We start from the raw sequence: 26,247 nt of genomic DNA, 5'->3' as shown, positions 1-26,247 counted from the left end.
AAGTATTATACAAAAATATAAATGGTTTAAATGTAGAACATACAAGTTAAAATAGCTACTTTAAGGTATCTAATATGTGTTCTAAGATAACCATTTTTTTTCAAGTTCTTTCTCTTTTATTTTAAGAAAAGCATCAATCTGAATATCAAAAAGTAAGGTTCCAAATTGCTGTAGCAACTGGGCCACTTCCGTTCTTTCGTCATGGTTGCAATCCCATCAGGCAATGCGAATACGTCCCATCGTAAAACCACCAAATTTTCCCTTCCTCTATTTTCAATATGAAACATCCGTCAAGAAATCTACATGTCACAACGACCATTTCTCCGCTCGCAAAACATCCTACATCTCTCGGTAACAAATTTCATTCTTTCATATATCTAAGGAAAATTGGCATATTTTGCACCTCTGCGCTCTTCAATTTCTGAGACGCAATTTTTTGGTTACTCTAGTCCGAAAATGTTGTCAGTTGCTGATAATTACTTGCTAAGGCTATATTTTAAAGCTCTTTGCTCTTCAAAATCTGAGACAGAATGTCTTGGTTACTCTATTCCGTAAATGTTGTAATTTGCTGTTATATTTTAAAGCTCTTTGCTCTTCAAATTCTGAGACGCAATGTCTTGGTTACTCTATTCCGAAAATGTTGTAATTTGCTGATAATTACTTGCTAAGGTTATATTTTAAAGCTCTCTGCTCTTCAAATTCTGAGACGCAATGTCTTGGTTACTCTATTCCGAAAATGTTGTAATTTGCTGATAATTACTTGCTAAGGTTATATTTTAGAGTTCTTTGCTCTTCAAATTCTGAGACGCAATGTCTTGGTTACTCTATTCCGAAAATGTTGTAATTTGCTGATAATTACTTGCTAAGGCTATATTTTAAAGCCCTTTGCTCTTCAAATTCTGAGACGCAATGTTTTGGATACTCTGGTCCGAAAATGTTGTCAATTGCTGATAATTACTTGCTAAGGCTATATTTTAAAGCTCTTTGCTCTTCAAATTCTGAGACGCAATGTCTTGGTTACTCTATTCCGAAAATGTTGTCGGTTGCTGATAATTACTTGCTAAGGCTATATTTTAAAGCTCTTTGCTCTTCAAATTCTGAGACGCAATGTCTTGGTTACTCTATTCCGAAAATGTTGTCAGTTGCTGATAATTACTTGCTAAGGCTATATTTTAAAGCTCTTTGCTCTTCAAATTCTGAGACGCAATGTCTTTGTTAATCTATTCCGAAAATGTTGTCAGTTGTTGATAATTACTTGCTAAGGCTATATTTTAAAGCTCTTTGCTCTTCAAATTCTGAGACGCAATGTCTTGGTTACTCTATTCCGAAAATGTTGTCAGTTGCTGATAATTACTTGCTAAAGCTATATTTTAAAGCTCTTTGCTCTTCAAATTCTGAGACGCAATGTCTTTGTTAATCTATTCCGAAAATGTTGTCAGTTGTTGATAATTACTTGCTAAGGCTATATTTTAAAGCTCTTTGCTCTTCAAATTCTGAGACGCAATGTTTTGGTTACTCTATTCCGAAAATGTTGTAAGTTACTTATAATTGCTTGCTACGGCTAATCATACAGGTGAAACGACAACATAAGAACAGTGATTATTTATGCACAAATACTTTGTGGAAAATGAGTCGTTCGTGGCAACAAGAACATTTCATTGAAAGATTCTGAAATCCCCCCCTCTCAACTGAGCTATGATATACAAAATTGTAAATAAATAAGAATGTAGCGGGCCTGTATTAGAGAAGAAAACGAAAAGCATTATATCGAGTGCTAAAGGATGAGGCTTTACATGAAATTGGAAGTTGTCTCTTGTCCTATTTGCAATTTTAGCTGTACTTACTTACTTAATGGATTTTAAGGAACCCGGAGGTTCATTGCCGCCTCACATAAGCCCGCCATTGGTCCCTATCCTGAGCAAGATTAATCCAGTCGCTGTGAACTTTAAAGAACGGGAGGAATTTTACTATAGAACTTTTAGAAGAACTCAAAAACAATAGTAGAAAAGAAATGTATTTCGTAAATCTCAAAGAATATCGTGGTGTAAATCAAAGCTTTTTAAGAGTAGGCCACTTACGTCTAAATGCCGGAATATTTTTTCGTTGGTTATTTTACGGCGCTTTATCAACTTCTGCGGTTATCTAGCGTCTGAATGATATGAAGGTGATGGTGCCAGCGAAATGAGTCCAGCGGCGAAAGTTACCCAGCATTTGCCCTTAATGGAAAAACCCTAGAAAAAACCTCAACCAGGTAACTTGTCCCAACTAGGATTTGAACCCGGGTCCGCTCGTTCCACGGTCAGACATGCTAACCGTTACTCCACAGCGGTGAACCGGAAGAGTTTCCTCGAAATCTAAATACTGATGATGATTATGATGATGATAGTCATTAAAAAGGTAAAAAAATGTTCTAGCACAGATCTTCTTAATTTCGTGAGACGATAACATTAACCAGAACAAGTTCTGCGGTTTAGCTTCCTCACTTGCAACTATGATAGTCAGGATTATCAATCAGAAAGAATCAGTAACTTGTTTAAGTCGCATTAATTAGTCGTAGGCCTATATTTTATGCGATAAATGTAGGAAATAACTCGCTGTCTTTTATAAAAGTGCTGGTGTAGCAGCCTTTCACTGTCGAGAGCTAATATTGTTTATTTCAGACTTCGCAAATTTCATGTCAGATTATTACGAGTGAATGTAATAATAAAATCCAATGTTAGGCCTACCTGTGTTAAACCGAGAGTTGTGCCGTAATGTTTCTAAGACATAACAATGGTCGTTGCGGGCATACGGTCTGCTTGCAAGCTATTGCATATATTAAAAATAACAATGTAGTTTGCGTACGGACATAGTGAGGTAATAAGTGAAGTCAAAACATCCGCGACTTCAACGTCCTCTAGTGACGAAGGGTGACATTTGTGGACATCGGTTTATTGTTAAAAATTGCTTCCATTTACCCCAAATATAATAATTTCTAAGGCACGTCAAAATTTGGAGGTAAATCAAAGGCACCTTAAGAGTGTTATGGGTTTGCTAACTTTCTACCGACAATCCATTCCATAATACTTAAAGGGGCATATACACTTTCAGAAGTCGGAAAAATGTATTTTTAATGCACTTTTCTCAATAGTAAGTTATTGTAAAAGATGTTCAATATATCTAATACTTTTCAAGTTACAACCTAAAACGTGAAATTGCATCAAGTGACTTGGCCATTTAAATATGGACAGAACTTCTCATTTTTGGCAAGTTTGTCACTCATTTTCCGCAATTTAAGTTCTCCAAATCCATTTTATCATAACATCTACAGTTTTTTTTAGATAAATTCATGAAATTTTGCATACAAGTATTTCGTACTGGAGAACAAACCCTGCCTTTAGCACTGTTATTTCAATTGTTTATATAAAAATAATGAAATTTTACAATTCATGGCAAAAAAAAGTCCCCAAAAATTTCTTATTTATATATTCAACTGATAATACCAGGATTTATTAACACACTTATTGTCAATAAACAGAGAGACAGCATTAAAATATATTTTAAAATGTGCAACATATCAGCGAAACAATTTTCCCGATTCTAAAAATTGTTTATTAATCTAGAAGTATTTTCTCATCATGATACTATAATCCATCACAAAATAATTCAGGATATGTAGAAATGAAATACTGTAGGCCTATTCAATTTTAATAAATTTAGACTAGTGAAAGGTGTACATACTCCGTTAAAAGTTTGTAAGTTAAATTTCTAAGCACCCTGTATAAATATAATGGCTGAAAGAACTTTACTTTCCGACTTTCTTTCGTACTGATGCTATAAAATGTAATCAATATTGTTTGCATTAAACAGCAAACAAAGAACGTATCAGGCACATACGGGAGAAATCTCAATTCTACTTCATGCCATCGTCACTGCATGTAGCAAATATATTATTCCCTGTCAGGGCAAGTCCACTGTTCCTGTACAATGCAGTGAGGCTGCCAATTTTCAGAAGTGCACATCCTGCAAGTCTGTGGGCGTCTCTGGCTGCCCTGTCTCGTCGGCGCTGGACACGAGTTTGCCAGACGACGACGAAGAGTTGCTGACTTTGCCGCTGTTGGCGGGCAGAGGCTGTTGAACAGAGCCTGCTTCCGAGGCGACGACGCGCTCGATGTGGTGCACCACGTTCTCGGCTGCCTCTGGATCGACGCGTGTCAAGGCGCACACAGAATCCAGCACAGTTGCGGCAGAAGGAGAATTGAGACCGCGAACTGCGGCGCAGATGCTAGCAGTGGCCAGAAGAGAAGGTGGACTCTGGATGAACTCTGGCTCTGCAACACAAAACATACCAAACTGTCTAAAATTTCATCAACATTTCTACATTCTGGTTCTGCAATACAACACAGAAAAAACTCGGTCTAAAACTCCATGAACATTTATAAACTCTGGCTCTTCAACACAAAAAAGACATGGATCCGTCTAGAACTCCATGAACATTTCTGAATTCTCGCTCTGCAACACAAAGAGACAAGGCTCCGTCTAAAATTCCATCAACATTTCTGATCTCTGGCTCTGCAACACAAAAAAAGATACGGATCCGTCTACAACTCCATGAACATTTATAAACTCTGGCTCTTCAACACAAAAAAGACATGGATCCGTCTAGATCTCCATGAACATTTCTGAATTCTGGCTCCGCAACACGAAATAGACGAGGCTCCGTCTAAAATTCCATCAACATTTCTAAATTCTAGCTCTGCAACACGAAACAGATAAGCTTCCGTCCAAAATTCCTTCGACATTTCTGAATTCTGGCTCTGCAACACGAAACAGACGAGGCTCCGTCTAAAATTCCTTCGACATTTCTGAATTCTGGCTCCGCAACACGAAACAGACAAGGCTTCGTCTAAAATCCCTTCCACATTTCTGAATTCTGGCTCCGCAACACGAAACAGACAAGCCTCCGTCTAAAATTACATGAACATATCTGAACTCTGGCTCTGCAACACAAAAAAGACACGGATCCGTCTAGAACTCCATGTACATTTCTGAATTCTGGCTCTGCAACACGAAACAGACAAGGCTCTGTCTAAAATTCCATCAACATTTCTGAATTCTGGCTCTGGAACACGAAACAGACAAGCCTCCGTCTAAAATTCCATGAACATTTCTGAACTCTGGCTCTGCAACACGAAACAGACAAGCCTCCGTCTAAAATTCCATGAAAATTTCTGAACTCTGGCTCTGCAACACAAAAAAGACACGGATCCGTCTAGAACTCCATGAACATTTCTGAATTCTGGCTCTGCAACACGAAACAGACAAGGCTCTCTAAAATTCCATCAACATTTCTGAATTCTGGCTCTGCAACACGAAACAGACAAGCCTCCGTCTAAAATTCCATGAACATTTCTGAACTCTGGCTGTGCAACACAAAAAAAGATACGGATCCATCTAGAACTCCATCAACATTTCTGAATTCTGGTTCTGCAATACGAAACGACAAGCCTCCGTCTAAAATTCCTTCAACATTTCTGAATTCTGGTTCTGCAACACGAAACATACAAGCCTCCGTCTAAAATTCCTTCAACATTTCTGAATTCTGGTTCTGCAACACGAAACAGACAAGCCTCCGTTTAAAATTCCATCAACCTTTCTGAATTCTGGCTTTGCAACACAAAACAGACACGCTTCCGTTTAAAATTCCATTAACATTTCTGAATTCTGGTTCTGCAACACGAAAGAGACAAGCCTCCGTTTAAAATTCCATCAACCTTTCTGAATTCTGGCTGTGCAACACAAAACAGACAAGCCTTCGTCTAAAATTCCATCAATATATCCTTTCGTGCGACTTGACATTTATGAATTCTGGCTCAACAACAGAAATGTCTGTTTAAAATTCCAACACATCCCTCTGTACAACACTAAAATTCACATGAGAACCGATTTAATTACTTTTACTTTACAAATTATTGTATTTACAATTATTGTACTTCCTGGAGAAAATCATCATCAATTTGCTAATATTTAAATTACAAATGCACAAAAAGCTGTAACCATAACTTGATGAATTTTTATAATGTTGTGATAGAGCATTTTGGAATATTAAAAGAGAGAACTTTTCCATTACCACAATGATATAAGAGTACGAAAAAATATATCGACAAAAGATGCTTATGACAACCGTAGAAATACAATAACTAAATACACATGACGAAAATCGTCGGCAGCCTTTGATGACTAGTAAACCCTGTGATCGGTGGGCCTATCTGCGCGGAGAGTAGCTGAGCAACACACGGAAACACTGTATGGTGTAGGCGTATCATTTCAAAGAAGAAGAAGGAATACTTAATATAAAAAGCTCGAATCAATTACTGCAAATAATGCACGCTTTTAGCCTGGGAACTCGAACAATAATTTAACACTTCGTTCATTTAAAGTATTACAGCACGTTTTTTTTTTTTAATTTAATACTTTCTTTTTTACATATATGACAAATTACTCATTTTATGCGTAACTTCCCAACCCTGCACAGTCTAATATATACAGTCACGAAGCTTGAGTTGTGAGGGTGCTAGGAACAACAACTATGCCGGTACTATTTCGCATTGTCTGTAATGAGGCGATATTAGCGATCCTAGTGGTTAGCAACTATCTATGGATGCATATTTACTACGTATTGACCTTCGTGAATGTATATACAAGTTACATATCCTTTGAACTTCCTTACTCGTTTTGACGATAATGGTTTTGTCTGGTCGACTGGAAGGTAACGTGATCAAGGGTAAAATCGACTATCTCACTAGATTTGATATTTATCGTTTTCCAGGACTGGCGACGGTCGGTGCTTAGCTGTATAGGGTTCATTTCACATAGTAGGTGTTGGTGTCACATTTTCACATAACAGTGTTTCTGTTATATTTCTTGCGCTGTTTTTATGTACAGAACGCATTAGCCTTGTAAGCACACGAACCATACAGAAAGGTATTTCTATTTCTCGTAATTCACGAACCTAATCAGACTTGCAGCAAGGAAGAAGATTGTAAAGGCTGTGGCGCAGACACAATGCAAGGTCTGTATTCAGAGCACTTTGGCATTCTTACACATTTCACAGTTGCACGATACTATAGCCTACCCTCACACAACTTCTTTGTTGGATTTAAAGGTCCACTTTTTACTCCATCTTTCGTGCTCTCCGTTACACAAGAGATTTGGACCTTTAAATCTTCTAGTGTATGGAGCATACCTGCAAGCAGTGATGTAAACAGTCGAAGGGAAGGTGGAGGAGAGGAAGTGGAACAAAGAATTGGGTCGTCGGGCCCAAGACAAAGGCGACCGACCGGTTCAGTATTATGCTGTACAGTTCGTCACGAAAAAATTGCACCAAGCGCAGCATGTTTTTCCAATCGTGTAGACCTGCAGATGGCAAATAATGGTAGTAACTCCGATATGGGCCAGACATTTTTTGTTGCAAAATTATATTTAAAAAGCGCAAGGCCAGACGGTTCGTAGTCGTTTTTGCACCAAATATAAAAAGATCATTACAAAGTTGATTCACACTTCAGGCACGCTAACGCTCTTATCAAGAACAAATATTCTAAATAATAGAACGGAAATTGAATTTTGAATAATGTAATCAGCAGTTGTTACTTTGTATAAGCTCACACGCCTAAAAAAATCATATTTTTAAAGATGCTGTGGGACAGCAGGAAAGGCAATAAAAAAACCAAAGAATGGAAAGAAGCAATCTTTAATATATAGGCCTACCTAAATATTATAAAAGTGTCAAAACAGAAATAAAGAGACGAAAATATAGGCCTAATGAAGAACAAAAGAAATATGAATATCTAGAGAAAGAAAGAACATTAAGTACAATAAATAAAGACAAAGAGAGAAAGCAATACGAAGAGAAATTGTAACGAGAAGAACAAAAGGAATTTAATGAAAAGAAAGAAGAACGACAAAGGGAAAGAAGGAAGGAAAAGGACAGAAAAAGTAAAAAAGGAACGAAAAAGGTGAAAACAAAGGAAAGGAAGAAGTAAAAAGGAAGGAAAGAAAAGGGTGAGAAAGAAAGAACAAAAAGATTAAAAAGAAAGGAACGAAAAATGTGAAAAAGAAACGAAAACGGTGAAAAAGGAACGAAAAAAAGGAAAAAGAGAACGAAAAAATTGAAAAAGAAAATAAAGAAAAAGAACGAAGAATGCTAAAAAAGAAAATAATGAAAAAGGTGTGAAAGGAAGGAACGGAATAAAGTGAAAAAGAAAGAAAACAAAAAGGCGAAAAAGAGCGAATATAGGTGGAAAAGGCAAAAAGGAGTGAAAAGGGGAAAAGAAAAGAACAAAATATTGGAAAACAAAAGAAACGAAAAAAATAAGGAATGAACAAAGAAAAGAAAGGGACGAATAAAGGAGGAAAGAAAGAAATGAAGTATGAAAAAGAAAGAATTGGAGGTGGAAAAAAATTAACGAAAAAGGAGGTAAGGTAAATGGGAGAAAAGGTAAGAAAAATTGATAAAATGGAGATATGAATAAATGAAAAATTGTAAGGGATATAAAACTGAGAAAAAGAAAGCTATAAAAAATTGAGAAAAAAAATGTAAGTTAGGAAAAATGAAAAGAGACAAAGCTACGAAAAATGGAAGAACGAAAACCTGAAAAAGGGAGCAAGAAAAAGAGAAAGGAACGGAACTGGAAAAGCTAAATTAACGAAAATTAAAGAAAAGTACCACAACGAAAACAATTTCTACAAGTTGTTATACTCATACCGACCGGGCTTTACGTTATACCTCATTCTGAATTGTTTGACCAGTTACTAGACGATAAACGGCAGAACTTTCATAATGAACATCCATTTAATACAACGAAGAAAATCACATTCATAGCAAACAGCTCGACATACCATACATGCAGAATGCATAGTACGAAGTGATGTCAAAGGCAGGAGTTCCTAAAACTGAAAGCACCTTGCCTGAAAATAGGTTCCGAGTACCCCGGATCCCACATGCACAAGTCTAGGCATTGACATTATTAATTCCACTCTGCGCCATCTGTTCGCTTTTTGTCTTAAGTTAAAAAAAAAAAGTCAGAGGGAACAAACTTGTTGCGGTTGTTGGGATTTCCACGTGCGAGCGTGTAGTCAGCCCGGGGCGCCATCTCGTGGAGAGGTCGTTGGAGGAATGGGGGGGGGGGGGGTGCCGGCTACCTGGAGCAACACCTGCGCCGGTCAGCCACGCGAAACGCTCCCAATACTACTGCATAGTACTCTACTACTCCGGAAATGCTTCAGACCTTTAAAAATGGCCGCCTCATCTTACAGATTACCACGTGGTCCATTCAGAACGGACAACGCGCATCCGTCGCTGACACTTTGCTATGCAAATGTACATGCTGATTGTTATTTGTGGAATATATTATGCATTTTTTGTAAGGTAATTTCAACATAGGCCTATAGGCCTGAAACATAAGTAACAAAAAAAATAATAGTTAAAAACACAAGAAAATAGGCTACTACACAAAAAAATCTCGACAAATCCTAGTTAGCAGAACAAAAATAAAAAGGCGTTACTATGACCTATGTTATTAAAATAAAATATTAATATTAAGTTAATAGTAATATGCGTTACAAGAGCGGTATGTTGACGTTTTCATGTTCGAGGAAAAGATTGAAAAAGCGATACGTAGTTGAGCTTTTTTAATTTCCGAGAACATGAAAATAAACATACCGCTCGTGTATCGTACATTATTTTGTGCGAAGATCGTTTATTACATCCCTGAAAGAGGAATTTCTAATTAGTTGCAATGAAATCTCCATCTTGGTTTCTGTTCAATGACGGCAACTTTGGAAAACAAATATATCTATCTTCAACATTGTTCCTATAAAATGTTTTCTGTGTTTACTATACTCCAGCAGGCCGTGATATACGTCTGTCTTCCCCTCCCCCCCCCAGTCTATGATGAGTCTGGAATCTTGTTGATTTTTTCACGGCTTTCTTAATGTTACTTGCATTACAAATGCAGTAACTTCTGTGGTGTTGTAGAGTTTACTTAATTTTTGCAAATATTTAAAAACAATAATTAACAGTGCAATTTAGGTGAAATTGCAGTGGTAAGTTTCCAATTTATAATTATTACTATACTGAACGTCTTTAAAAATAATATGTTAAAAGCCTAAAGCAGTAAAATGAATATGACGCTTAAGCGGTAAGAATAGGGAAATTGTTATGTGTGTTACGTTGGGAATACTGAATGTGGTATTTCACACTTACCGCGTATTGGTTTTGTGCGGAAAGTAAGCAAATACGCACGATCTCGCACAAAATACATTGTATTTGCAATTTCTTAAATATATCGTGCAAAAAAATGTTGTACAGTACACGTTTGTGAAGTACAATACAAAATCTCGGAAATTGAAAAACTTGCTCTGCTCGTTTTTCAAACTTTTCCTCGATTTTGTAAAAATCACTTCCCAACCTTGCATCGTAATATACTAATACATATTTCATTAACTCTATTATAGTTTATTTTAATGCGAAATGTTCTTTACTAGTTTTTAAGATATGTTTGATTTATTAAATGTTTCCAAATCGGTCTTCACTTATGGGACTGAAATATAAAAGTATAGGAATATTATGAATTAACTAACGTAAGTAAGATTAATTTAACTTCCAAACAAATTGAGCACTCAAGATGAACTAGGCGGCTATGGAATGTGCTAAGAATAGAATCGTCTATGGACGTGGATTATCTGTTGTCCATATTCTACAATTGCGATTGTTTGTTGTTTATATTAGACAGAATGTAAGTATTGACTCCACCTTTGAATGTAAAGTGGGTCCATAATAACCCTATAGGCCTACTAGTGTAGGCCTAAAGAAAAGATACGTAAACCATGTACCACGAAAATTCTTCTGGAATAAAAGCCAATTACACATCAACATAATCACCATCACCATCATCTTTATCACCACAATTTTACCTTGTTTCGTGAAGTCGGTTACGTAAAAATGTTTAATCAAGTCAACTCGAACTTGTTTCGGCAGAATATTCTGTGGCTTAGAAAAAACATTGCAAGTTCAGTAAATAATACGCAGACACTTATTTCCAATTGTATTTTGAAATTTATGTCACTGAGACAGGAAAAGTAGGCTAAGCTTATACCATTTCTCCGCTCGCCTTTCTGCATGACAGAAACTATCTTATGCATACCGGTAAGTACATCGTGAAAGATCGAAACTAGGCGAAGAGGAGAGGTGCACCGCCTGTATTTTTAAATAGGCCTACTTTTGGTCACTTTGCAAGTAATTTAATTTGATTAAACGTTGTTATGGCCTAGCATCCAAAATATGAACGCACGTTTTTTTACTTTATCCTGCTTTTGAAGCTTCTGTGTATCTGGTCACACTCACAGTCATAAGTTCATAATAACGGTGGATTGGAAGAGGATCTGCAGATGATCAAGCTCCTTTTGTCTGGCCTCCACGAAGTCCCGACCTCACAACACCTGATAATGGTCTCTGGGGATTCATAAAGGACAGAGTGCGAAATCGCCGCTGTAACACAACGGCATCTGTGGAAGATGCTTTTAACGAAGTGACCCTTGATTATGTCCGCAAAACATCTGGCAGGACATTGCGCAGAATTCAGTTGTGCTATGAAAATGAAGGTCTTCATACCGATGTATTGGATCGTTAAACTATCAGGCAGCTACATGTCCTTATCAATCAATCAATCAATCAATCAATCAATCAATCAACCATACCCATCGTAGTGTCGTAATACATGGGGGGGGGGTACGTCCACTTTGTGACCTCTCTGTATAGCCTACTCCAAATGGAAGAAAACAGCAAGGTCGACCAATGAAGAAACTAATGGATGAATTCTAAGATCATAACAGGTGAAGAGTGGCCTATATCCTAGAAAGCTTAATGATTGATGATTAAGTTGATAATAATAATAATAATAATAATAATAATAATAATAATAATAATTATTATTATTATTATTATTATTATTATGCCACCAATTTGACAGTATTATGCGCAGCATTCTGTTACGTGACACTTTCGCTTAGTAAAGTAGCAGTATTTTATTTAACGACGTTCTAACTGCAGAGGTTATTCAGTGTCGAAATTCAACATGGACGAGAAATGCACGCATATATTGTCTGAAGCTCTCTACGAGGGACAGGATTCCTTTACATTCCGTAAATCTACAAAACGCCCAACTTTATTTACTCCCCAAGGAAGTTGGTTATGTAACGACGCTGTATCAACTACTGGATTATTTAGCGTCGATGAAATTGGTGATAGCGGGATGGTATTTGGTGAGATGAGGCTGAGGATTCGCCATAGATTACAGTTAGGAAAAACCTCGGAAAAGACCAACCAGGTAATCAGCTCAAGCAAATTCGAACCCACGCCCAAGCGCAGATCCGTATCAGAAGGCAAGTGCCTCTGTCGACTGAGCTACGCCGGTGGCTGCTAAGGATTTTATCAGCACTTAAAATAAATTGCCCTAGGCCGTGACTGAACCCAGAAACCTTCGATCCAGCTCACAGTACGGTAACAGCAAGACCACAGACGAAGATTTCCGCTTTTTCCTGTGACAAATTACATAGAATAATAGTCGCAACTATAGGAATCTCGAGACGGCAGACAACACAAGAAACTGGACATCAGAATTCCAGTTGGCACCTACCATTCGAACTACGCGCGTAGGTCCTCGCAACTCTATAATCGATACAACAATAATGACCCGTATACCACTCCCGGCATGCCCTTCAAAACTGGATCTTTTGCACTGCAAAGCCTTGGGCAAGGCAGGCCTTGCGCACACCTTGTTCATATCCATAACAATACCAGCATACAAGCCAGGACTTGTTACGAAAGAACACCCGGCCACACTGCCAACATGAAAAGGTAGACGAACCTTACTCATACAATCTTTCAGACAGGTTTTGTGCAGACAATATATTGTAAATGAGTTCGGTCTCAATGTGGGAAAGAAGCTGTCATACGTTTTCTAAAAACGAATGTTTAACAACGAAAATGAAAGTTTTTCCAAACACATTGAATCAGTTTTACTTAAAACTCGTACCAGATTTTCATGTAACTCATGAGGTCATGAGATATTCAGAAAAGGTTAGTGAACTTCCAGGTAAACTGGGCACAAACAAAACATACAAATTTCCATAAGATTGAACTCTTGACGACAGCAACAATGTCTATCTTACTTCAGACGAGACGTTACGAACTCCATATTTCTTAAACAGAACTGCTGAATGCTTCAAACAAGACGCACCTTGAAGTGTATGCACTCAATACAAAAGGTGAGAAAGACGTAAAGGTGTGCAAAGAATTACATGGCTTCATCCACCATATCGGTAACAGACGAAGAATTTCGAGTTCTCATGCTATTACTTGTGCGAGGAAAACATTCTCTTAGACTTGACGCAAATTCTACACAAAGATTGTGAAAAATGCCCAACTTTTCTGTTCAAAATTTCATACGTAGGCCTATCATATGGATTCCGAGACACCGAAATCGCTTCAGTAGCTTGTGTGCATTTGTGGCTTTGAGAAATGAAAGAGAAATACATAACCAAGGTTACAAATTATCTGCCGAATGCTCAGGCGGTGTCCCTAAGCTCAAGTCTACACTACGCACTAGTGACTAGCTACTAGTCGACTAGTAAACTACTACACATTAAGACGTTTGGACATGTATGCTTGAAACACGACCTTCTTCATAGACTATTTTACTAAAACCTATGAAATCACGGTGAGACACTGAATTAAGAAGGCAGAAGAAAAATTATATTGTAATACTGCAAAATTCCTTTGCAGAACGAAAAGTTATATTTGTTCGTGTCAAATTTCTGTATATTTGAAGGAAGACTAAAATTCTTTCAATCATTCATTATCATAATACATTCAATCATCCATAGTGTTCTGCCCAATGGCAGGCCTTTCAGGCAAACCCAGCATTCTTCAGTCTTTGCTATTTTCTGACTTTCTCTTAGTCTCCGCATATGATCATAATACAATGATCTCTTAAATTGACTGAACATATTGGAAATTCAATCATGGATTTCCAAAAACACGCTATGAAATATTTCATATGAAGCAATGTTCATCTCGAAAAGGTAAGCTAGCAAAAACCAGCAAAATTGTATTAAACTTTCTTGTTTGAAATATCTCAAAGAATAACCTCCTGAAAGTAATGACATTACTTAAGGTACACCCTGTGTAACAGACTATGAACTACATCCAAAGCTGTTATCCTGAGTTTTAATGTAACTGTTCTATTGCAATTTGTATTATTTTTATTTTTGTGTAATATTGTGTAACAATTACAACCCTAACATGCCAATGGCTAAATATAGTGTTCATGTATTTAGAGATATAATAATAATAATAATAATAATAATAATAATAGCAGGAGTACGGTCTGAATGAAGCATGCTTTCCAAGTCAACATCTAAATTATTTCTCCTCCTGGCACACACCAGGCACATGGTACTTTGAAGTCAGACTCCGCCAAAGGTAGAGGACATCGCATAACAACGGATAATCATCAATCCTCAACGTGTAATTTGAACCCCATGTTTTAGCCGCTGCGTATGCCATAGTCGAGACAGCCACGAAGTAACATGAAGCATATTTAAGAAAACTAAAAAGAGTTCCTGAGATGCAAGACCTTTCTGAATGAGTAATTTTAATCGACAATCTAGATACCTAATTTCATTTTTTTTTAATTTGCTCTCTTGGCATAGGATACAGCGAAAGCCACAACAGGCAGGACTCGCTGAAGACAAGTAGGCCTATCCAGTCTAAGTTGCCTGCAATTTGCATATAATAGTGCTGCCAGGTGTCAGGGCCACTAGTACGAGTAGTTATGTCCGGTGCGCTAATAAGGTCTGCTTATTCATTAGTTTATACATCCGAAGCTTCGTTTCAATGTAATGACTTCATCGATGTACCGAAGGTCGTCTATTGCTTAATTAAATAATACTAACACGCGAGGTAATAGGTAGTTGGTTATTTTTTAACGTCACTTTTCAACTACAATAGTTATCCGAAGATAAGTTTATAATAGTGCAACTGTGGAATAATAATAATAATAATAATAATAATAATAATAATAATAATAATAATAATAATAGCAACAACAATAGGATGTAAAGATGGCTTGAAATAAGAAATGAGTTCAAAAGTAATTCAGCAGGCTACTTGACAAGACATAATTTATTGCCTAGCTCAAAAGAAACTCAACAAATGAGAAAAGATCTGTACACAATATCTTGAAATTAGAAATTATGGTACCGACAGTACAGTAAAATACCTGTATAACAAAAATCCTAGCGACCGCTGACAGTAATTACTTCCTTATAGATAAATTTCGTTCCTTCGGAATACGTTATTCTTCTATAGACTATAAATGCATGATCATTCTTTTAGATCTACTTACGCCGTAAATTCCACATATTTTGCATGTAGGTCTGGAAAATATCCTTAAATTGAATAAAATGTTGAACTTGCATTGCATTTGAAATGAGAAAGTTTAAAAAAAATATATAGGAAAAGTACAAAGCTCAAGTTTTATGAAGCACTTTCTATGACAAGAGGTGCCATATTGTTTGGGAAGCCATGCTGTGAGATTAGTGAGCTGTGATTGGCGGCGCCATGTTGGGAGAATTAGTAGAAAGAAACTAAATGGGGAGAACAAGGGGGACAACTGCATTAAAATAATTACCGGTAACACAAAATTCAGAGACATTTGCATCATAATAGACATACTACATTAGCTAGATATTTAATAACCATGTCGTCACTATGCAATTGCAATATTAATATAGGATATAAAATATGTCCCTACTGGCTAAGGAATTGCAATGTACCTTATATTTAAAATATTCTTCGTTAAAAAAGTTTTTTTTTTTCCGGCACGAGATTTTTTTTTTCTTATACGGATTTGTTTTACGTAAAAATAGAATTGCTTACATTGAAATATTTAAACAATAAATTACATTTGGGGAAAATGGAGGGGACAGAACATAATTTCGTTATAGGCTACTGGCGTTCGTTCTGACATTTCCTTCTATAAGAAAAAAAGAAGTAAAAAAATTTCAACGTTATTACCAGATTGTGCCTTAAAGCTTCAAATAATAAATTGTGGTAGACTAATATAACAAAATCAGTTCAAAAGAAATTCAGCAAAGACGACTCTCAAAGTTTTCTTCAACTTGGTACTAAAAGGAGATTGTGTAGTCAGCATCGCTCTCCGAATGCCTCTTACCACCAGAAAGATAGACTAAAGTGGCCTCCGCGGTCGTTCTGAAAGCTACAATGAGACGAAAATATCATCATCTGGACATGAACTCAGGTTCTCGCAGTTCGAAGTCTGTCGCTGTACCAACAGAGCTAACTCCTGTCTTAATGTTACGGCGAACGTACTTACTTGCTTAAGACTTTTAAGAAACCCGGAGGTTCATTGCCGCCCTCACATAAGCCGGTTATGGCGAAAGTAAATTTATTAATTTAATTTTTATGAATTCGAAACACCTGTATCAGAAAGGCAATATAGCTGCTTGTGTAAGTTTATCCTTTCTTTGGAGAAAAAATCGTGGAACGTCTATTGTCAAAATAGGACATATATTTACGTAAAATATCACCGTGTGAATTGGTGCATGCAGTTGTGCAAGAACTATTCATCTCTTTTCTTACTTCTCGTCAACCCTATCATTATTGACATTTTTTCTATCGTCACCGCTCCTTGGTAAAGATCCTGTACCCTTTTCAATTCATACACATGCCTACACATACACAAAAGGGTTGGAGATGCACAAAAAGAGAGCCACAGAGACAGAATGGCGCAGCTTCCGGTTACCCATCACGCCCATTAACCCTCTTATCTGTGCATTTCTCATTACGGACACAGCTCACACACACTGCAAGTAATCCCACAATACAATGAACGAAGCGCTACACTCATACGCAAATGTTTCCCGGAAACATGGTCCAAAAATAAGTTCCAGCCACTGTAATGTCAGAACATACAAGATCAAGTCAAAATAACGTTCACAATAGCAAGGTCCAGTCTCTACAAAGTTCACAAGAAAGGTCGAGCCACTGAGGTACAATACCCAAAACAATACGTTCGAGCCACTATAACGAAGGAAAAAAAAAAAAAAAACAAAAAAAAAAACAAAAAAAAAAAAAAAAAAAAAAAAACTAAAACTAAAATTTTCACAACAAAAAATTCGAGCCGCTGCAATGTCCATAAAAATGTTCGAGTCACACAATGTCCACAACAAAACGTTCGAGCCACTACAATGTACACAACAAAAAGTTCGAGCCACTACAATGTCTACAACGAGAAGTTCGAGTCATTACAATGTCCACAAAAAAAAAAAAAAAGTTCGAGCCACAATAATGTCAACAAAAAAGAAATTCAAGCCACTAAACTTTTCACAACAAAAAATTCGAGCCGCTACAATGTTCATAACAAAGTGTTCGAGTCACACATGTCCATAACGAAAAGTTCGAGTCATTACAATGTCCAAAAAAAAAAAAAAAAAAAAAAAAAAAAAAAAAAAAAAAAAAAAAATTCGGGCTACAATAATGTCAACAAAAAAGAAATTCAAGCCACTAAAATTTTCACAACAAAAAATTCGAGCCGCTACAATGTCCATAGAAAATGTTCCGAGTCACACATGTCCACAACAAAAAGTTCGAGTCACTACAATGTCCACAACAAAAAGTACGAGCTACCACAATGTCCACAATGAAAAGTTCGAGCCACAATAATGACCACAACAAGAGAATCGAGCTACTATAACGGACATAACGAAATCGAGGTACTGTAATTTTCCAAAGCAAAAAGGTCCAGTCACTATGAACCTAACAACAAAAAGGTCGAGTCAATGTTTCCAACAAAAAGTCGAGTCACTATAATGTTCACAACAAAAAGGTACAGTCACTATTATGTCCACAACAAAAGATGAAATCACTATAATGTTTGCAACAAAAAAATGCAGTCATTGCAATGCCCAAAACAAAAAGGTTCAGTCACTACAATGTCCACAACGAAGAGGTCCAATCACTACAATGTCCACATGAAAAGAGATCCAATCACTACAATGTCCACAACAAATAGGTCCAATCACTACAATGTCCACAACAAACAGGTCCAATCACTACAATGTCCACAACAAAAAGGTCCAGTCACTGCAATGTCCACAACAAAATGGTCCAAAAAGTTTCTTTCACTGAGAAATATTTATTCATTGTCATAAAGGTTACAAAACCCTCCCATTCACACAATACAATCCACACAGTGATATAGTACTCATATATTGAAAACAAATAGGTCACAGTAATAAAAGAACCTCAATGATTTAATTGTGCTCAAACATTCTTAACACACTCAACACGCTTCTGTCAGTGAGGACTTACTTTTGTCTTCAACATTTCCGACAGGATTTATTTATAAGCAAACCGTGTTTCAAGATAATTACGTGGCTCGCTAGGTAATGAACTATATAACTCTTTGGTAGGGATACTGCCACGTGCTTCTGTCGCAGGAACGCCATAGGGCAACAAAAGGAAAGCTCAAGAGCTAGCCGAGACTGTCTTGAGGCGGCCTTGAATGGACATTTTAATTTAATCAGGTCTTCGCACTTTGGCCTCATCCCTCGCACCTGCCTAATATTCATGGGGTGCTCTGTTTAACTATGCCAATTAGAGCTAGATATGCAAATATCAAGTACATCCATCAGTCACTGTAACCTTCATAGGATATTCACCAGACGAAGTAATGACTTCGATAAAATCAGAAGAATACAAATTGTACGTTTGTGAGTATTAAGTTATTTGTTAACATCGGAAAATGAGCGTCCGGAAACAATGTTAGTGGGACATCTTCTGCTGAATTTTTAGTAGCGCATTGTGCTCAACACAATAGAAATTTGGGCATGAAAGTTTCCTATTACAGTATAATCCATTTCTTTGTGGAGGTCAATTCAATAATAACATTCCTCTTACACATGCGCTTCAGACTTTTTGCTATTTTTTAACAGATTACGATGACACCGTTTGACATGGTAATAGAGTTTCTTCCAGAAAAGTTAAAACAAAATGTAGTGATACTGACATTACTTATAGCATATCTACTAACATGTAAATGGGGCGCGAGGTAGCGTTGCGGTTAAGGCTTAACGCTACAAGCCAAATGGTCACGGGTTCGATTCTGGATGAGTTCATGGAGTTTCTCCTTTGATCTAATTCTTCCGATCGCACTATGACTCTGGGGTTTACTTAACCTCTACCAGAAATGAGTACCAGCGGTATTTTCTTGGAGATAAAGGAAGTGGGCACGTAGGACTGACATCCCTACTGCCATTAATGCCGATCTCTGCACAGACGAGAGCCTCAACCTCTTGCCATCCTGTGGGCCACCATGGCATGTGATGGGGATAACTTCAGTAAAAAGTAAATCATACAAAACACACGTCATCATCATTTGCTGACTACGATGCTGCTAATTCTGCCCAACGTATTGAATTCTTTGTGTTACGATAGCAACCGTTCTTTCGTTTCATTTGCCTGCACATGAACCCAACAGACCTTTCGACCTCGTTTCGGAGCCAAGTGACTCGATGGTCGGTGATAATTAACAGGCGCTAGCTGCCTACGACAGGTTGTAACACCATATCAGGTAGGATACGTGCGGATGTCTGCTTGCCTCAACTTCTCGGAACCAGCAAAACAGAGCAGCTAGCTGACTCAGTTGCGTAGAGCACAATACTGCTTTTGTAATCACAATCAAAACGTGAACCTCACAAATATCTCGCGATATACTGTAGTTGGCGTGTCACGAGAATTTCACACTTCTCAATTAAAGATACAGACTACAAGATTCGTAGTCATAACTGTCACAATCATCGTCATCGTCGCAGTCACAACCGTCGCCACGGCAGTAGTCACAATCGTCGAATCGTCATGGTAGTAATCACAATCATCACCGCGGTAGTCGCTATCGTCGGACCATCATCATGGCGGTAGTCACAATCGCCGCCATGGCCGTAGTCACAATCGTCATGGCAGTAATACAATCGTAGCCATGGCAATAGTCATAATCGTCGTCATGGCGGTTGTCACAATCGTCGCCATGGCAGTAGTCACAATCGCCGCCATGGCCGTAGTCACAATCGTCATGGCAGTATTCACAATCGTAGCCATGGCAATAGTCACAATCGTCGTCATGGCGGTAGTCACAATCGTCGCCATGGCAGTAGTCACAATCGCCGCCATGGCCGTAGTCACAATCGTCGCCATGGCGGTAGTCACAATCGTCGTCATGGCGGTAGTCACAATCGTCGTCATGGCGGTAGTCACAATCGTCGTCATGGCGGTAGTCACAATCGTCGTCATGGCGGTAGTCACAATCGTCGTCATGGCGGTAGTCACAATCGTCGTCATGGCGGTAGTCACAATCGTCGTCATGGCGGTAGTCACAATCGTCATGGCGGTAGTCACAATCGTCGCCATGGCAGTAGTCACAATCGCCGCCATGGCCGTAGTCACAATCGTCGTCATGGCGGTAGTCACAATCGAAGCCATGGCAGTAGTCACAATCGCCGCCATGGCAGTAGTCACAATCGCCGCCATGGCAGTAGTCACAATCGCCGCCATGGCAGTAGTCACAATCGCCGCCATGGCAGTAGTCACAATCGTCGCCATGGCAGTAGTCACAATCGCCGCCATGGCCGTAGTCACAATCGTCGCCATGACAGTAGTTACAGTTGTAGCCATGGCAGTAGTCACAATCGCCGTCATGGGAGTAGTCACAATCGCCGCCATGGGAGTAGTCACAATCGCCATGGCAGTAGTCACAATCGTCATGGCAGTAGTCACAATCGCCGCCATGGCAGTAGTCACAATCGTCGTCATGGCGGTAGTCACAATAGTCGTCATGGCGGTAGTCACAATCGAAGCCATGGCGGTAGTCACAATCGCCGTCATGGGAGTAGTCACAATCGTCGCCATGGCAGTAGTCACAATCGCCGCCATGGCAGTAGTCACAATCGCCGCCATGGCAGTAGTCACAATCGCCGCCATGGCAGTAGTCACAATCGCCGCCATGACAGTAGTCACAATCGCCGCCATGGCAGTAGTCACAATCGTCGCCATGGCAGTAGTCACAATCGCCGCCATGGCCGTAGTCACAATCGTCGTCATGACAGTAGTCACAATTGTAGCCATGGCTGTAGTCACAATCGCCGCCATGGCAGTAGTGACAATCGTCGCCATGGCAGTAGTTACAAAAATCGTGGAAGTAGTCACAATCATCGTCATGGCACTAGTTACAACCGTCACTACGACAGTAGTCACAATCGTCTACTCATCAACATAGCAGTATTCATAGCATCGTCACCCCAGTAGTCGCATTGTTATTGTCACCGTAGTTGTAATTATAGTCATTGTCATCGCTGTAGTTATGATCGTCATCGTCGTAGTCACAATCATCTCCATTGCCATAAATAACATCCCTCTTACAGTCCCAACCTTGACCCTCTGATATCCATCAGTAGGCCTATGAGAAACTTCAGGAAAACTATTTTCATCTGGTGAAAAGTGTAAAGTGAAATCATAAACAGACTGAAAAGCATGGACAAAACATTTATGCAGAGAGGACTTTGAAACTGGTTCTGCAATGAAACAAATGAACTCGTATAAACAAATTTGCTCAAAGATGAAAAAGGACTAAGTTTCATTTTGGCACACAAGTCTAAGGAATGATAAAATTTTCGTCTGTCTTTTCCAAGCAGGCCTACACCTTACAAAGTGTTGACCGCTCTTGTATTAGTGGCGTCGGTGGGGAGCGGAGTGAGTTACGACCCTTCACCAGATCGTGACCTCGTGTTGAAGCCACGAGCCGGCCGGCCGGCATCTGCGAGGCGTGATTCAGAAGATGTTTGTTTTTACGACTGTGCCAGCATCTCCGAGATGAGGTTTAAAATCCTTGAGACTATCACCTGCTACTCACCTCACGATTTAAAAGGCTAACCAGTAGCAGCAGCCGCCTCGACTGCATCATCTGGCTCTCTTGACTCGAATTTCTCAACTTTCCCCTCAGTTTCTTACGAACCTATCTATGTGCCACATAATATACAAAGCTCTATTGTTTCTTAGAAACAATTTTAGTGTTGGACGGGCGAGTCTGTGGCAGACCTGTCAGCTGACGGTGTCACACAGGTGACCAGACTCGATGATCCAATGTTTTATACTTCATATACTGTACAGTAGAACCTAGGTTATACACAGGGGGTTCTAGAGGGCTCGCAAGGACTCGGGTGCGCCCTTCGTTAAATATTTATATTTGTTTCGAGCCCTTCTTAAAATAGCTCGCGAGGAACAGTCAATAAAATGAATTAACTTTCCTAATTCAACCATTTCCTTTTATATTCTAATAAAGTGATCGATTGAAAATAAATGAATTTATCGGTTTTTGTACTGCTTGTTGGAGACTTTCTATAATTTTGATTTCCAAGATTTCGCGGCTTCTCTCACCATTAGCAGAGCGGAAGCTGAAACAAGTTTCAGTGTAATGACATTGTCACTAGTGCTTACAGTCGCTCACTTGTCCACTTTAATGACTGTTAACTTTATCGCCCACCCTATAAAAGAATGGGACATGATCCCATTTCTCCTATCTTACAAGGGAAGGGTTTCGGCTCGAACAGTAATTTTTGGTTAAAAATTTGTACAGAGGCTTACCTCACAATGGTGATGAAGTCCGTAAAAGCATTTATTTGTGTAACTCTCCGTTTGGTTGGTATTCGTCAATACACTTCTTAAAAAATGTACATGAGGATTCTCTATAAAATGCATGAAACAGCATGGAGCAGAGCAATAAGCACAACACGCAGAAGCAACACCTGAACAATCTTCTGAATCACACTCCATTGCTGAAAAACCAAATGCCTTACTTACTTACTTACAAATGGCTTTTAAGGAACCCGAAGGTTCATTGCCGCCCTCACATAAGCCCGCCAGCGGTCCCTATCCTGTGCAAGATTAATCCAGTCTCTATCATCATACCCCACCTCCCTCAAATCCATTTTAATATTATCCTCCCATCTACGTCTTGGCCTCCCTAAAGGTCTTTTTCCCTCCGGTCTCCCAACTAACACTCTATATGCATTTCTGGATTCGCCCATACGTGCTACATGCCCTGCCCATCTCAAACGTCTGGATTTAATGTTCCTAATTATGTCAGGTGAAGAATACAATGCGTGCAGTTCTGTGTTGTGTAACTTTCTCCATTCTCCTGTAACTTCATCCCGCTTAGCCCCAAATATTTTCAATATTTTCCTTAGCACCTTATTCTCAAACACCCTGAACCTATGTTCCTCTCTCAGAGTGAGAGTCCAAGTTTCACAACCATACAGAAGAACCGGTAATATAACTGTTTTATAAATTCTAACTTTCAGATTTTTGGACAACAGACTGGATGATAAGAGCTTCTCAACCGAATAATAACACGCATTTCCCATATTTATTCTGCGTTTAATTTCCTCCCGAGTGTCATTTATATTTGTTACTGTTGCTCCAAGATATTTGAATTTTTCCACCCCTTCGAAGGATAAATCTCCAATTTTTATATTTCCATTTCGTACAATATTCTGGTCACGAGACATAATCATATACTTTGTCTTTTCGGGATTTACTTCCAAACTGATCGCTCTACTTGCTTCAAGTAAAATTTCCGTGTTTTCCTTAATCGTTTGTGTATTTTCTCGTAACATATTCACGTCATCCGCATAGACAAGAAGCTGATGTAACCCGTTCAATTCCAAACCCTGCCTGTTCTTCTGAACTTTCCTAATGGCATATTCTAGAGCGAAGTTAAAAAGTAAAGGTGATAGTGCATCTCCCTGCTTTAGCCCGCAGTGAATTGGAAAAGCATCAGATAGAAACTGACCTATACGGACTCTGCTGTATGTTTCACTGAGACACATTTTAATTAATCGAACTAGTTTCTTGGGAATACCAAATTCAATAAGAATATCATATAATACTTCCCTCTTAACCGAGTCATAAGCCTTTTTTTAATCTATGAATAACTGATGTACTGTACCCTTATACTCCCATTTTTTCTCCATTATCTGTCGAATACAAAAAATCTGATCAATAGTCGATCTATTACGCCGAAAACCGCACTGATTATCCCCAATAATTTCATCTGCGTACGGAGTTAATCTTCTCAAAAGAATATTGGACAAAATTTTGTACGACGTCAACAAAAGTGATATTCCTCGAAAGTTACCACAGTTGGTTTTGTCCCCCTTTTTAAAAATAGGTACAATTATGGACTCCTTCCATTGTTCTGCCACCTGAATTAAATTTTTTAAATCCGAGACTTGTTCACGATTCACGTAACCAGCTGACTGCCAGGAATACTGAAGCATAGGGCGGTATACTGGAGCAGACAACTGGTTATGAATAACAGAGTGCATTTTCATTATAAACACTCGATTTCCCAAGTTAAGTTCTGGATTCTCAGCAAGAGTCCTTATGCAATCTGTTATCCTCCGAGCGTATATTTTGTATGATCTAAGGAAATAGATGTTCAGAGACTGGATAAATTTAGTTTTTTTAGGTGGAATGATCATACATTCCATGTCCTAGCCTTGAAATGATTCATTTAGTCTATTAAGGTTGCGTCCTTGTGCGCATTGAATGACTTACACAACAGTATATACTTTTGATTAGCTGCAATATTTTCAGACAGAACGTTGGAGAAGAATGTTCTTAAATGGGCTTTAGACATTTTACTACTCGCACTACCTTCTAGATTAGGGTAGGCTTATGGGTAAGGTGTCCCATCTCCTTAACTTGTGCAGTGCTCTCCCCACCCCTCAACTTGTACAGTGCTCTAACAGACAAACCACACATTACACAAACGAATGCTTTTGGGAGCTTTACAGAGAGGTAAAGATGGGCCTGTATACAAATTTTGGATACGAAATTCCTGTTCGAGCCGAAACCCTTCCCTCGTTAGTTGAGAAAACGTCGCCTAGCTACTAGTGCATCCTGCAGCTCAGCTGAACCCATTGACGAACGAAGTAGGAGTTTGGAAGCTATTTTAAGGAGACTTCACACTAAAATCATGAAAATTTTCAAAAAAAAAAAAAAGTTTATTGACTATTTTACTTCTTTAGAATGTATATTTTCATGCCCCAAGTGGATTTAGTTCAATTTTGATTGCAAATATGTTCATTTTTTTTAATTAAGCCTATAAGGGGGTGTGACATTTAAAGAGTTGTCAAAATTATTTTTTCATCAAAGAATTCTTCTTTCATTTTTATAAATTTCTGATTACAACTTTTTGTTCTAAAGTTGGCTCCCTGAAGTTACTAGATCAATGTAACGAAGGAGAATTTTAATAAGTATGTGTTAAATTAATATTAATTTCACTTTCAAAGATTCAATAGGTACAGCTTACAGCAGTAAAATTTTGGAAATATTCAACATTTTTTACCTCCATTACTGTGTCTTGTACAATAATGAAAATTACTATATGTAAAACACTGCCCTTCTACTATATGAAAAAAAATATTTTTACGATTTAAAAAATTTACTTCCCCCCCCCCCCCCAAAATTCGGTTCACTGTACAGTGATGAAGCGTTTCCCACAAAACTCAAAAACTATCCAACATTCTGTGATGAATTTTTTGTGTGTATTTATGCACGTCGTATCATCTACCTTTGATAGACTGTCTGATAAAAAATAAATTCATTTTTCAAATGGTTAAATATCAGTATTTTCTTCTAACACAAAATTAAAAAAATATATACATTATTTATTAAGGAATGTAGTTGAAAGAGCATGATATTGTAAACATGAGTTTCAGCAATAAAAGAGAGATAACATGAAAAAGTCAACAAATTTATGAGTTATGAGGGAAACGCTTCATCACTACACAGTAAACTGCCATCATTTTGAATTTTGAAAAAAAAAAAAAAAAATAAATCGTAAAAATATATATATATTTTTTTACACATATCAATTTTCATTATTGTACAAAATGTGTTGAATATTTCCAAAAATTTTATTGCTGTAAGCTTTACCTAACCCCATAAGTAGCAACCTAGGTCTTTTCTCGCTGACCCTGCCCAACGCCTCTCCATACAATGGAAAACCTGTGTGAATGACTATCTAGATTTTTAAGAAAATCTACTGCATTCATGTCATTGATTTCTCT

General features: G+C 38.1%; 1 protein-coding gene across 1 annotated transcript in view; it reads right to left on the bottom strand.

Annotated features, from left to right (window-relative positions):
- Window positions 1-2,181: 2,181 nt before the first annotated feature.
- The window catches only part of LOC138696784 (G1/S-specific cyclin-D2-like), a 127,952-nt gene continuing 103,886 nt past the window's right edge, over window positions 2,182-26,247 (bottom strand). Inside the window, exon 4 of the mRNA XM_069822188.1 lies at window positions 2,182-4,310. Within this exon, the coding sequence (XP_069678289.1) occupies window positions 3,988-4,310 (323 nt within the window). The 3' untranslated portion in view covers window positions 2,182-3,987. The remainder of the gene's footprint in view (window positions 4,311-26,247) is intronic.

This window comes from Periplaneta americana, chromosome 3 (genome assembly GCF_040183065.1).
Source record: "Periplaneta americana isolate PAMFEO1 chromosome 3, P.americana_PAMFEO1_priV1, whole genome shotgun sequence".
NCBI classification, from domain to species: Eukaryota; Metazoa; Arthropoda; class Insecta; order Blattodea; family Blattidae; genus Periplaneta; species Periplaneta americana.
The sequence above is the reverse complement of the archived record's forward strand: the minus strand, read 5'-3'. Positions and strand labels throughout refer to the sequence as shown.